Raw genomic sequence first — 14,701 nt, forward strand, 5'->3', positions numbered from 1 at the left:
CGCCCGCGGCAGGGGTGTTGAGATCAGGGACAGCACAAAAATATCTCCTCTCTGGAACAAATATTTACCAACCCTTCTGCCTTTTGTTCTTGTGGTTCTCATATATTTTTTTTTTTTTAATTTTTTTTTCCAGACATTCACTGGCAAAATGTCACACTAAGCAGCAACCCAGAAACTTCGGGGTAGCTGCTTGGCTGTTCTGGGCTTTGTTTTTCTCGCACACTAATTGTTAATGAATTTCCAGCCATTTAAGCCAATGCAAACCTGTGAGAAAAAGATCTTTTCAGCCCTGACTTTGGAGCTTTATGGCGCTTCTCGAAGTCCAAGTGGTGGATAAGGAAAACGTGCATCATCCCAGAGAATGGGGTGGCAGCAGGGCCAGAGCCAACCTGGAGTGCAATGTGGCAGAGCCAGAGTGGGAGCTGGGCTTGTCTGAGCTGCCTCCAGTGATGCTCCCTGGAGCATCACTCCAGGGTTGCAGCAGGGAGGCCCCCATTCCTGGATGGGGATAAGTTCAACAGGGGTGAGTGCTATGTCACCCCCATCCCTGGCCAGCTCCTCACCAAACTCCATCTCCTTTATCTGCCCCACCGCAGGTTTTTCTTGTTTCCCTTCAAAATCATAATGCCCCTCATGTCCACTTTTATGGCGGCCAAACAAGAACATGTGGTTGTTTTATGGGTGTTGTGTTTAAAGAAGGGAGGGGCAAACCCCTCCTCTTCTGGAACATAAACTTAGATCTTTGGTTAATAATTAACCATGGCCATAAAACCCCTGATGTGGGAGCAAGCAGAGCTCACCCCGGAAGCGCTGCTGGGCTGTCACCTCACACCAGTGCCCTGCTGACCACTGACCACCATCCCCTGCTGTCCACTCCAGGATGGCTGTGCCACCCTCCACCTATCCCTGTCGCCTCCTGCCCCTCTTCCTGGGGCTTTTCCAGGCTGCCCTGCTCCTCTTCTTCGCCCTCTTCGTCACCTACGATGAGCCCTCAGCGCAGGCGGAGGATACCAGCTTGGTGGCCAACCAGGTCTACAGCACCTTCCCCTTCTTCCAGGACATCCAGGTGATGCTGGTGGTGGGGCTGGGACTCCTGCTGACCTTCCTGCCCCGCTACGGGTTCAGCTCCCTCACCCACAACTTCCTCCTGCTCAACTTCTCCATGCAGTGGGCACTGGTGCTGCAGGGCCTGCTCCACCACTTCCACCATGGCCAGATCCACCTGGACCTCCACAAACTCCTCATCTCTGAATTTGCTGCTGTGACAGTGCTCATCTCTGTGGGGGCCATCCTGGGGAGGGCCAGCCCCTGCCAGCTGCTCGTCATGGCCACCTGTGAAATCCCCATCTACCTGGCCAGCGAGTGGGTCATTGTCACCTGTCTGGGCGTCCTGGACGTGGGCGGCACCATCACCATCCACATCTTCTCCTGCTATTTTGGCCTCGGCGTGTCCAAGGCTCTGTTCAGGGCAACACAGCAGCCACTGCACCCCAAGAAGAGCCCAACACCCAGCTCTGACCTCATGTCCCTGGTGGGGACACTCATCCTCTGGGTTTTCTGGCCCAGCTTCGTGGCTGTCCTCTGCCAACCAGGGAATGCCCAGCACCGCGCCATCCTGAACACCCTCCTGGCCATGAGTGCCAGCGCCATAACCACCGTGGTGGCCTCCAGCCTGCTGGAGAGGGACGGCAAACTCAGCCCCGGGCACCTGCAGAACGGCAGCCTGGCCGGCGGGGTGGCCATCGGCGTGGTGGCCGACATGGCCATGCCGCCAGTGGCCGCCCTTGCCCTGGGCAGCCTCTCAGCCGTGCTGTGCGTCCTGGGCTTCAGGTTCCTCACGCCGCTCCTGGGGAGGAAACTCACACTCCACGACCAGTGCGGCATCCACAACCTCCACGGCTTGCCCGGCATCCTCGGCGCCGCAGCCAGCGTGGTGGCCGTGCTGGTGGCATCCAAGGACACCTCCGGGTCCCGACCCTCTGAGCTGTCCCCCGTTGGGGGCAATGCCAGCGGGGTGGCGGAGGGACACTGGGGGGCCCGCGGGGCGGGCGGGCAGGCGCTGTGCCAGGCGGCGGGGCTGGCGGTGGCCCTCGGAGCCTCGCTGCTCGCCGGGCTGGTCACCGGGGCCGCCCTCCGGCTGCCCTGCCTGGCCCGGCCGCCCGAGCGCCTCTGCTTCGATGACTCGCTGTATTTTAAGATCCAGGATGAGGCTGAGAGCCCGGGGCCAGACGGCAGCGCTGAGGAAGGAGCCCTGGCTCTGAAGGAGCGGGTTTAGGCAGTGGGTGCAGCAGCAGCAGGGAGGGCCAGGGAATGTTACCGGCAGGATCTGCAGGCAGGAGATGCTGCCTGCCCTTGTTCCTGCCCTGTGCCCGGTTTGGCTGTCGAGGATGCCGGCACAGCTGGGTCAGCACTGGTCACCTCTCCGTCCTCCCACCCTGCAGCTGCATCCCCCTCCCGTGTCCCGGTGGCTCCAGCATTCATTCATTCCCGGCAGCAGCCGGAGAAACGACCTGCTCGGGGTGTCTCCCCAGGATGGTTAACAGTCCCTGACGGACACTGACGGCCGCTCTGCAGAGCATTGGCCTCAGCCTCAGCGAGCGGCATCACCCTCAGTGCCCACCCCGACCCTCAGCTCCAGATTCCTCTGCCCACAGCGGGCAGCACCTGGAGGAGGCTGCCAGCCCAGGCCACAGCTGCAGGGAAGGAACTCTCTATCCACTGCCCGCAGTGTGGAACTGCAGCAGCAGGGAGACGGCCCCAAGGCAAAGGTCTTTACAGGGATCTGATAACCCGAGCTGGGCAATTCACCCTCCAGGACAGTTTGCAAAGGAAAGCGCCAGCTGTTTTTTACCACTGGCGCAGAAATGAGGACGCAGCCCAAGCGCGGCGAGGAGCCTCGAAGAGAGCCAGGATGCAGGAGGCGCCCGCAGCCCGCAGCACCCTCATCCCACCCCGAAGCTGGAGCTGGGAAATCTGCGCCAGCATCCCAGGAAGAGCAGTGGCCCCATCCCATCCCACCACGGGCAGCGAGCCGCTTCCACCCTGCGGAGGACAAAGCCTGCGGTCCATGGCTGGCATGCGGCAAAGCTGGGAGCGCGGGGCCGCATCCTGCCCGGAGAGCGAGGGCTGTGATTCACATCCCCCCTGCCATGAATCACCGCTGCCCCTGCGCCCCCACGGATCCCTCTGCTGATGAGACAATGCGGGCGATGCTCGCGGGCTCCCGAGGGGGCCGAGGCCGCCGAGCCCCCAGCGCTGGCTGCAGGGGTGGGGGGCTGCCGGCGCGGTTGGGGGTCCCCAACCCCGAGCGGGTGGGAGAGGGGCTGGATCCCTTCCACCCGGTGCAGCCCCAGGCGGAGCCAACACCAAGAGGGAGAGAGGCTGGGGAATTCGCCCTCCAATAATCACAAACAGGCTCGGGGGCCCGGGCGTGTTTGGTTAATTGTTAGAATAAAATATTGCCGAGCTCTGACAAAGAAATCCTGCCCCGCAGCCCGGCGCGGCCGAACAATGGGCCCCGGCGCAGGATGCTGCGGGCTGAGCAGCGGGGCCAGGGGCCTTGGGAGCGGGAGGCAGCTCGGTTCCCTCTTTCCCAGACGAGCCCCAGAAGGCCCCCATCTTCTTGGCAGCTCGGTGTGGATGTGCCCCATGACAGTGCGGAGCCATCGGAGCGGGGCCCGGCCCGGCGCCTCAGCAGTGCCCGGCTCCCGCTGGGTGCCGAGAGCCGCCGGGACCGGCCCCGCTCCCCCATCGATACCACCGGGGCCTCCGGGAGAGCCCCCGCCCAGCCCGGCACCCCAGGCCCGGCGGCTGCCCCCCGTCCAGCCCGGCTGGTCCCGATGGCAGCTCCGGCACCGGGAGGGGCGGGCAGGGGGTCAGCGGCACCAGGGGCTGCGGGTCGGGAAGGAGCCGAGGGGGAGCCGCACACACAGAGGTGTACACACCTGTAATCACACACACGTGTGTGCACAGCCCTGCACACACCTGTAATCACACACACCTGTAATCACACACACGTGTGTGCACAGCCCTGCACACACCTGTAATCACACACACGTGTGTGCACAGCCCTGCACCCACCTGTAATCACACACACGTGTGTGTGCACAGCCCTGCACACACCTGTAATCACACACACGTGTGTGTGCACAGCCCTGCACACACCTGTAATCACACACACGTGTGTGCACAGCCCTGCACACACCTGTAATCACACACACGTGTGTGCACAGCCCTGCACCCACCTGTAATCACACACACGTGTGTGTGCACAGCCCTGCACACACCTGTAATCACACACACGTGTGTGTGCACAGCCCTGCACACACCTGTAATCACACACACGTGTGTGCACAGCCCTGCACCCACCTGTAATCACACACACGTGTGTGCACAGCCCTGCACCCACCTGTAATCACACACACGTGTGTGTGCACAGCCCTGCACACACCTGTAATCACACACACGTGTGTGTGCACAGCCCTGCACACACCTGTAATCACACACACGTGTGTGCACAGCCCTGCACACACCTGTAATCACACACACGTGTGTGCACAGCCCTGCACACACCTGTAATCACACACACGTGTGTGTGCACAGCCCTGCACACACCTGTAATCCCACACACGTGTGTGCACAGCCCTGCACACACCTGTAATCACACACACGTGTGTGCACAGCCCTGCACACACCTGTAATCACACACACGTGTGTGCACAGCCCTGCACACACCTGTAATCACACACACGTGTGTGTGCACAGCCCTGCACACACTCACAACACCCCAGGCGTGTGCCCAGACACATATACACAGACGCACACATGTACACACACAGGTACAGACACATCTGTGCACACACATCCCACATGCAGGCACAGCCCCGAGGCTGCCAACTTCTTGCTGTTGGAGACAGTGGAGCAGCCGTTTTCCAGCATCCCCCAGCCCTTCCCAGTGAGGATGAGGACGCGGGCTCCCTCCCGCTGAGCCGCCCGCGGCAGCCAGCAGGGGAGCGAGCGATGAGGGCGCAGGGAGGGAGCACACCCGGAGCTGGGCCCGGGCACACCCCACCTCCCGGCTGGCATGTCCTGGCACGGGCACCCCGGCACGCCGCAGAACAATCTGGTCTGCAGATGCTCCAAAAAACCAGCAAGAGGCCCAAGAAATGATGGGGGGTCGGAGCTTTCCCGCTGCCCAGAGGGGCTTAGGTGCCTGGTGACCCAGGGCCAGGGGTGCTGGGACCCACCTGGGCCATGGCACAGCTCCATCAGCCCCAGTCCCGGCCACCCCTCCTCCCTGAGACCCGCTGTTCTGCCTCTGGGTGTGCTGGCCAGAGCTCCCTGCTCCTCCAAACCAGTCACTCTCCAAAGGAAGGAGCAGTCAGATATTTTGCAGAGCCTCCAGCGTTTATCACACTGTAAATCTTGGCTTTCAGCAGCTTCACGGAGCTGCAGAGAGATGGGAGAGAACAAAATGCTGCTCTGCTCCATCAGACACAGGCTGTGTGTGCCAGGGCTGCCAGGGGCTGTGCCCCCAGCCCTGCTGCAAAGGGAGTGAGGATTGAAGCAGAGGGCTTATGTGGGCAAGGATCCCCCAGAGCCAAGAGGGGCTGTTGGCACCCCAAGACAGTGATGGCTCTGGACAGCTGCATTTTGGTGGAGCAGTGCTGGTGAGGAGGGCTGAAATGTGCCTCTGTGGAACAGCAGCCCCTGTTCCCAGCATGGTGCCCCAGTGTGGACCCCTGACAAAGCTCCCCCTGCACCGTTCCTGGGCACTGTACCCTGATGGGGACCCACAGCACAGCACCTGTACATTGCACCCCTAGATGGGCCCTGGGCACGGTGCCCCACTCTGATCCCCCATCACTGTCCCCCAGAACACTGCCCTGCCTGCTGCGTTCTGCTGCTGCTTCTGAGCTTAGCCCCGAGCTGGGTTGGGATGCAGCCCACTGGTCCTGGCAAGGAGCCCCAGCCCCCATCCTCTCCTCTATCCCTGTCCCCGCAGCCCCTCCACCAACCTCCATCTCCCAGCGGGACCCTGCTGTGATTGCAAAACAAGCGGGGAGGGAGGGGAGGAAGCTGAGATTGTGCTGCTCGCACAGTGCTCGGATGCATCTGGCAAAGCGGCGCCGGCGGCACAGGGCACGGGCGGGGCTGTGGGCACGGCCAGGAGCCCCCAGCCCCTCAATCCCCTCAGCCCTGACACCCCTGTTCAGCCTTTCCACACCCCTGCAGCCCGAGTACAGAGGGGCTTGCACAAGGGCACAGGGGGACCCCAGGAGAGGCAGGGGCTGACTGGGCGCTGAGCTGCTGCCAAGTGCCTGGCACAGCACAGGGGACTGGGGGGGCCATGGCAGCAGCTGGAGCCACATCAGAGCCACCCCCCTGGAGCAGCCGGGAGCGTGCGGTGCTGCCCTCGAAGGAAATGTGCTCACTCCCATGTGCTGCACACTTGGGTTCGCCTCCCTGCTATTTTTATTTGACTTTTCAGGGCCTGTTTCCTTTTTCCGGCTGTTTTCGCTGTGATTCCACCATCACTTCGACCTCGTTTTTTCCCCTCCCTCCCTGTTGCTTCTTCCTTCACTCTTTCCTTCCTTTCCATGCACTCATTCCCACTGCTGCACCGGGTTCCCAGCTCAGCAGCAGCTGCCTGTGAGGGAAGGGTAGTAAAGGGTTTTTGCTCTGATTTATCTGGAAAGGTGCTGACTGGTCACTGGAAGGGGGGACTTTGCTCCAGCCTTGATAAAGACAAAGGCTGGGAGTCACCCTGTCCCCAGCCACTGTCCTGATCACGTTGGTGCTTGAGCCATCAGGTCCTGCCGTGGCCCCCAGCCTCATCTATGGGATATCAAGCATCAGTAGGGCTATTTTGGGATGCTAGTGGTTTGTGGAGGGACAGTGGTTGGGATGAGGAGGATAAAGGGAAAATCCTAGGAACTAAAGCAGTGCAAAACCTCCTGTGGGGGCAGCAGAAAGGGCAATGCTCCCTCCCGAGGAGGAGGATGGAGCTGAGAGGAAGGAGCTCAGGCATTATGGGGCAAGCCAGGGAGGAGCATGGCACCAGGGGGGCTCTGGCACTGGGATGTGCTGAGCTGTGGCCCCCTGGATGGCCCCTGGTGCCAGCCTGCCCCGTGCTGGGCAGACAGCATCTTCCAGGGACCCCACAAGAGCAGCATCCCCAGGCTGCACCCCCTGCTCTGACCCCAAAACCAGAGTCCCTGTCCTGCCCCATCAAATCACCCGGTCCTGCTGCACCCTGTACACCCCAAGGACTCCGATGTGCCAGGGCAGGGTGGACTCTCTCCCACCCACCCCTGGTTATGAATCCCTTCCAGCTGCTCCCAGCCCAATTCCCAGAGGCAGAGGGTGAGCAAGGACCCCTGAGCATCCCTTGCCGTCCCATCCCTAAATCCCCCTACCCAGCTGGAATCCCCAGAAACCCCCAGGGAAAGCCGCCCCCCACCTCCTCCAGGGCATGGGGGGGTATCCCACTCCCTGGCAGCGCCCATTGCCCCCCTGGCCACAGCCCACAGGGGTCGGAGGCTCAGTGGGGACAAGGGCCGGCGATGCTGGCGTGGCCATGGGAACACACGGCAGTGCGGGCAGCGCCCGGCTCGCTCAGCACACGCAGCCCGCTGCTGCCATCTCGTGTCCTCCACAGCCATCCCCTCCCAGGGCTGGGACAGCATCCACACGGGCCGAGACGGGCTGGGGAAACTGAGGCAGGGCCACACTGCAGGCCCTCCTGGCTGTTGCTCCAGGGGAAATATCCTTCCAAAAAAGCAGCTCTTGATTTCCATCGCCCACACACTCTGTAGACAGAGTGAGCAGAGGCAGGATGCCACTGAGCCCTCCACTGCTGTGGGCTTCTGCCTGGGTTTCCACAGGCCCGGCACCATGACCAGACCCTGCACTGTGCCAGCTCCACCCACAGCACAAGAGCCCCTGGATCACCAGATAAAGCACCCAAAGTACTTCAGGGAAGGAGAGGTTTTATTTCTGGCTTCCCAGAGGCTGTTTGCCACCCAACAGAGCAGTGGAGGCCACAGACGGGGTGCTGGCAGAGCACAGTGACAAGGGAGGATGCCCTTCAGTTCACCCCTTCCCTCCCTGCTGGGGCACCCACTGTGCCAAGCAGCTGGGTCCCTCCACAGGGCTGCCTGTCACTGAGGCTGAGCCTTGGCTCAAGGCCCCACACCTGCCAGGGATTTTTGGATATCAAAACTCCTCAGGCTTCCCCAGTGATGCACCTTTACTTCCTTGTCCACTGTGGGTGCCCGGCTGCTCTGCATGTCCCAGCAGTGCCTCAGGGACACTGGTCCCCATCCACAGCCCTAATAACCTCAGAGCCCTGCAGATGCACTGTGGCCTCACTTCCAGCAGAGCCCCCAGAGCCGTGGCCTCACATGTCCTCATTCTGCCCCAAAACACACTCATTGTCCTCAAGAGAGCAGCAGGGCCAGGTGCAACTAAGAATCCACACCTCACCTTCTATTTCTGGTTCTTTCCTGTCTTCTTCCCAATGTTCTGGTGTTCCAGGTTTCTGCCACAGCCATCCCACAGCAAACCAACCTGCCAGCCCCAGCCACAGGTGGTGGATCCAGTCCCTGGGCACCGCTTGGAGCAGGAGGATGAATTCATCTTGGGCATCTGCTGGCAGTAACCCTTCTGCCCTCGAGGCTGAGCTTGTCCCAGGTCCCCAAACAAGCCGCTGGCAGCCGCGGTGCTGGAGCAGCACATCCCCCCGGCGTGCGGCGTCCCTACGAGTCCCAGGGCGCTTGGCGGGGAGCGTGCAGGGCGTTGAGCTTCTCCCAGCAGGTCGCCAGCCTCTCCGCCCTCCTGCCGATCTCCCGCAGCTGTTTCCTCCTGCGGCCGGGCGCCCCTCGCCGGGGCTGTGCGGGGGCGCTGCGCGGGGGGCTCTGCGGGCCGTGAGCAGAAATCCCCCCCTCCACACCACAGAGATGTTAGTCAGGGGGAAAAAGCCACCACACGCAGGTTCTGCACGGCTGAGGTGGCCAAACTGCCTATATGGCCATGGCAAGGACATGGTCTCAGGTCCCCAGGAGGTCCCACAGGTGGCTGTCCCTGTCTGAGCTGGCAGTGTGCACCCCACAGACACCAGATCAGATCTCCAGAGGAGCAGCAGCTCCATTCCACACGAGCAGACCCCAGGCAGGGGTGTCCCCAGCCAATGTCCCCAGCAGTGGCAGGGAGGACAGTCCCAGCACTGTGCCAGGGTCAGGCAGAGCTGGGAGCTGGCACTCCACTGCCCTTGGTTTTCCCTGCTGGTTGATGAATTCCTGTGCTGCCATAGGGATCCCTCCTAGATCCCTATGATACCCTAGATAGGGTTTCCCCAGCAGAGGAATCCAGACCAGCCCTTAGAGGAGAAATCCCAATCCTCACCTATGAGCACTCAGGAGCCAGAGCAGGACAGGGTAAATGCACCCACAGGGTGAGCATCCCACCAGGACAAGGCCCTGTGCTCCCCTCAGCCATGGCATTGTGGCACATGTGGAAAAACCCATTTGGGAGCCAGTGGTAAAACCCCACCAGCCTGGCCCACACCGCCACAACTGAACTTCCCTCCCTTGGTTATTCTGAAGCTCCCAGGGATGGATGTGCCATCAGCATTCCCCAGCTCCCAGAATGAAGCAGGCAGAGCCTGGGGACTCCTCACAGGCAGCCAGGAGAGCACAAAGCAAGGCAAGGTCTGCCCACAGCCCTGGGAACTGGGAGCCTCTGATGCGGCTGGGAAGTAGAGGGCTTCCTACCTTGCTGATTCTCCTGCAGTTCTCCCGGAACACAAAGTTGGTGGTCCTGGCCACCCTCCAGACTGCCAGCTCCTCTGAGCCCTGCAGGGTGCCAGCCCCCACCTCCTGCAGGGACATGCTGATGTTGTAGATGGACATCAGGATCCTCTGGTCCTACGGAGGAGAAGCACAGGGCCCCGGGCAGGGAGGGAGGCTCCGTGGCTCCCCAGGGGCTCAGCCCACACCACGCCCCAGCCCCAGGTCCCTCTGTGCTCACCTTGTCTGAACGACAAGCGGGCCCAGCCCTCCCGATCCTGTACACAGACCCAGTCAGGTTTCTCTGGAGAAACAAAGCAAGAAGATCCACCACTTCACAGGATTGGTGCCTCCCACTTGGAGCAGGGATCCCCCATTTAAACACAACCCCCTCCTCAACACTGCTGGCAAAGCAGCCAGCTCCATATTAACCTTCCCTCCCCACATCCCACAGCAGGGCTGCATCCAGGCCAGCAGCACCCCCAGAGCCAGGGCTGGGCCCCCAGGCAGAGCCCTGCCTCGGCTCACCAGGTTCTGGATCTCATGGAAGATGACGGCGCGGTACTGCCGCAGGATTTTGGCGATGCTGCACCTCCTGCCTCTGCTCAGCACGGCCACCAGCAGGAGCAGCAGAACAGCACAGGAGAGCACCCGGGGGAAAATCTGCCAGGGAAGGGCTCAGAGTCAGCTGGGGATTAAGGAATGTTCTGGGCTCTGCCTTCAACCCCCAGTCAGAAGTTCCATTGGAGCTGTACCTGAAGATGCAATATGTGATGGAGGAGCCTCAGCTGTCTCCTCTCCCAAAGAACATCCCCCCAGATGAGCCATCTCCCCTTGGAGCAAAGCCCTTGGGAAACTGTTCCAGCTTCAGCCCAGCAGCACTGCCCATGGCACACACACAGCTCTCTCTCATGCCAGCAGGTGGGTTCTTGGCACAGAGCTATGCCAGGGACCTCTGTCAGTCTACGGGGCTCATCCCTGAGCTCTCTGCCCCAACATGGTGCCACTAGATCCCCACTTTGTGTCATTTCAAGGCTGGAGAACCTCAAGTGCCAAAACCCAAGGGGAGCAGAGAGGGAGGTGCTGGGCTCCTTGGAGAGGAACTGGAGGCAGGAGCTGCCTGGTCCCCACCAGCAACATCCACACCTCAGCCCAAACAGATCCAAACACCCTCAAAAGGATGCTCCCATCCCTCTGCTGCATGGATGGAACTAATACAGCATTTTTCCAGTTTTCCCACAGCTCATGCTCATCCCGGGCTCAGGGGCCCTCACCACGAGCCAGACAGAAGCAGCACAAGCATCTGCTCTCACCAGCACATCCCAGCTGCTGCTGAGCCTCCTGGCTCCAAACCTTCCCAACAGCCCCACACTGGCCCTGCAGAGAGGAGAACCCCAAGTGCTGACGCCTGAGCTGGCAGAGGGGCACAGGGAGGGGGTGGATGGACCCTCTGAGGCAGGGATGAATCCCACAGCTTTGAAGAAAAGCCAGCACAAGCTCAAGTGACCAGGATTGGGGATATTTGAGCAGCCCAGCAGCAGCAGCAGAGTGAGGATGGGGAGCTCAAAATTAGTGCCAGGAAAGGAGCCCAACATCTCAAGAGATCTCCGCATTGCTGAGCAATGGCACAGCCCTGGGGCCTCATCCTGGCATTTCTATCATTTCACATTTTCAGGAAAAGTCCCCCCCAAACACAACCCCCACCCAAACAACCCTTGTGCCGCAGGTGTCAGGTCTGGGCAGGCAGAAAGCAGCTCAGCTCCTTCCAACTATGCAACCCCTGCACTGCAGCCAAAGCAGGAGCGAGGGGGAAGGGGCCACAGCTCTGCCTGCAGCCTGTGTCTGCTGCTCCCCACCTCAGCTCAGAGGTCACTGCCTTCCCCACCACCTCCACTTGCTCTTCTACTCCAAGAAGCCATAAGGAAGAATTTCCCTCACTGATTTCCAAGCCCAGGCACACTCCATCTGTCCTCTTTGGTGAGAACCTGGGGGGTTAGTTTGTAAAATCCGCACTTGCTCTGTGCTCCCTACTTAATCCTGAGCTGGTCTTGGCTCCAAAAGGGTGGGGAAAACCTTTTCCCACCCTCTTACAGCTCAATGAGAGTGATGGAGGCTTAACATGAGGCAAAATTCAACACAGCACAGTTCTGGGAACACATGGACACAACCATCACCTCGGAGCACAGGCACATGCAAAGAGAGGAGCAAACCCAGGTATAACCAGCAGAAATCCCACCTGGCTCCCCAGCATCCCTCATCACCACACACCTTCCAGCAGAGCTGTGCTGAGCCCTGTCTGGGAGGTGGGAAGGGTTGGGAAGAGCCTCCTTGTGCTGCTGGCTGTACTCCCTGAAAACCACTGAGAGATTTTGTCCCAGAGGTGATTGAGCAGAGAGCCAAGGGTATAACCCCAGGGACATCAAAGGAGAGCACTGCTTCCAAGAGGGCACCCTGACCAAAGTCTAAGGGTTACTCTCCAGAAGTCTCCTCTGCCGGGAAGGCAAGGCTGTGCAATTTTACCATGAAAATGGGAATGACTTCCCTGAAGTGGTTTATTAAACAATTGGGACCCAGTTTCAGGGGAAAGCACACCATTTCCAGCATTTCAAGACAGCCAAGCCTGGGCTCAGTGCTCAGCCTGGAAGGAAGTGCAGAGCAGTCCAGGGAACAGCCAGGGCAGGAGGTCAGCAGGTGCTGTAGGTGCTTTCCCCCCACCGTGGAAAGCAGGGAAGCAGCAGTGACAGAGAGGGATGCGGGGAGACTGAGGTGACAAATCCTGCTCCTGACTTCTCCCCCTTCAGGATGGAGAACAAGTTCAGCAGCTGGTTTAGGGTCATTCCTTCTGCCTTCGCCCCCATCCCACAGCAACAAGCTACAGGCAGGTGGCACATCCCTTCCTAGGGGAGAGCTGACAGTGAAGGAGCAGCCTTGCAAAGCGCGGGTGCAGGAGAGGCATAGCTAATCTCATCCTCTCTCTAATCCTCCAGCAAATACGAGGAGATAAGGGGAATCACCATTGTTGATAGAGCAGCTCGTGCTGGCACTCCTGCCAGTCCCAGCCAGCAGGGCAGCAAGGGGCAATTCCTGCCGCCAGCCTGGGAACGCCACCGGGGTCACAAGGTCCTTCCAGCCAGACGGACTGTCCCTGACCCCTCCTACCCAGCGGGACCCTGTCACCACCCGGAGCCCCAGGGCAGGGACAGACCTCCGTTCTCTCCCTCAGGACCAGCCACATCCAAGCCCCATCCCAGCGAGGTCTAAGCCTCATCCCAGACCCAGCAGCCTGATCCCAGCTGGACCAACTTCCCCGGCCAGACCAGAGCCCCTTCCTCACGGACTCCCAGCTCTGTCCCATCGCGACCCTTCTGAGGATCCATTAGGACACAGCCAAGCCCCATTCCAACTGCTCCAAGCCCTTTCCCAAGTGGTCCGGCCCCATCCCGAGCAGTTCGAGCCCCTTCCCGGACGGCCCGGCCCCTCTCCTGATCGCTCCAAGCCTCATTTCAGGAGAACCGGTCACCTCCCGACAGGTCCCCAACCCCACCGCGGGGGCTGCAAGTCCCACCCGGCCGAGCCGAGCCCACCCGGGCAGTGCGGGGGGCTCCGGTCTATCCGTGGGCTCCACGGAGGGGTGTCCCGGGGAAGAGGAAAGGGATCCCGGGGAGAAAGGGGTGTCCCGGCGCACTCACCATGGAGCCCCGCGGGCGCGGCCCCTGCGGCGGCCCCGGGGAGCCCGGTCCGGCCCGTCCCGCTGCGCCGGGGCCCGCGGTTTGAACTTGGCTCCACGGTGGGAGGGGACGGGCCCGGCGGCCGCGGGGGGGACGGGACACGGCACCGCCGCCGGCCCAGCCCCGGCCCCCGCGGGAGAGGCCGCCCCGGCCCCCCCGGAGCGCGGAGAGCACCGAGCGCGTCCTGCCCGGGGGGCGGCGGGGCAGGGTGGGACAGGGGCCCCCTGGGCAGTACCCCCTGCCCGCACCCACCCCGGGATCCCAACCCACGCGTGTCCCTGTCCTGGAGCTGCACGCTGGGCTGCGAACCCCCGCAGTTTCGATTTCTGTTGGCGTGGGGAGATTGTTTCACTCTGGATTCACAGACGGCGGTGGGTGAACACTGACAACGGCACCAACACATGGCAAAAGTGACTGTCCAGGGTGAGAGCCCCAAAATATCGACATGAGGAGTGTCCTCGTGCTTCCAACCAAAGCCCTCTCCTCCTTCCCCTCTGCATTTTGTACCTCACCCCCAGCCCAGGCACAGGAACTGCCCTGACTCAATTCATATCAATTTTGGAAAAAACTGAACTGACAGCGACAAGGCTCCGCTGAGGAGCTGAATGTGGGTGATTGAGTAAGAAATAGAACAAATGGTGAATAATCCAGCCCTGCTCAGCTTGGTGAGAACGTTCCTCCCCAGGAAGTGGGACCCACAGCACACTGCAACATTCCACTGGGACAGGACCCGTATAACTTCTTTATTGAGCTCTATATATAGCTAAAATTCATGGGTGCCATAATCCATTTTAAAAACCACCAAGACATCTACAAACATTGAAAGGCTCTAAGATTGATGATCCCTTTTAAGTAAGAAAAAATAATCCCCAAGCTAAGGAATGTAGCCCAAAGGAAAGGGAAGCTGCAAGTACCAGGAGCAGGTGGCCAAAGGAGCCTGATGCTGTGAGAAGGTGGGACAGCATCCAACACAGGGCCCCTTCCTTGGGGCTTCCACATCCCAAAAATTCCTTGCAAGATGTGGTGTTGCCACCTAAGCAAGGGGCAGGGGTAGCAACCTCATCAGTGGGTTGCACCCATGTTATCTGGCTCAAGGGAAATGCCCCCAACACAAGTCAGGAATCTCTCCAGCAGGAAAAGCCACACCACTGCAATTCCCATTTCCCTTTCCCATCCCAAACCTGC

At 60.7% G+C, this 14,701-nt stretch overlaps 2 protein-coding genes across 2 annotated transcripts; one reads left to right on the plus strand and one right to left on the minus strand.

The window, feature by feature from the left end:
• Positions 1–880: 880 nt before the first annotated feature.
• LOC310915953 (ammonium transporter Rh type B-like) lies at positions 881–2,275 on the plus strand (the record flags this gene model as incomplete). Its single annotated transcript, XM_083873177.1, has 1 exon — positions 881–2,275. One exon carries the CDS (start codon positions 881–883, stop codon positions 2,273–2,275), a length of 1,395 nt encoding a protein of 464 aa, XP_083729303.1.
• A 6,484-nt stretch (positions 2,276–8,759) lies between these two features.
• Positions 8,760–13,143, minus strand: LOC310915954 (uncharacterized protein C20orf204; the record flags this gene model as incomplete). The annotated part of the gene is made up of 5 exons (XM_083873178.1): positions 8,760–8,918; positions 9,774–9,926; positions 10,030–10,092; positions 10,317–10,451; positions 13,123–13,143. 5 exons carry the CDS (start codon positions 13,141–13,143, stop codon positions 8,760–8,762), a joined length of 531 nt encoding a protein of 176 aa, XP_083729304.1.
• Between the last annotated feature and the right edge of the window lie 1,558 nt (positions 13,144–14,701).

Source organism: Zosterops lateralis (assembly GCF_965231275.1).
Source record: "Zosterops lateralis genome assembly, chromosome: 16".
In the NCBI taxonomy this organism is placed as follows: Eukaryota; Metazoa; Chordata; class Aves; order Passeriformes; family Zosteropidae; genus Zosterops; species Zosterops lateralis.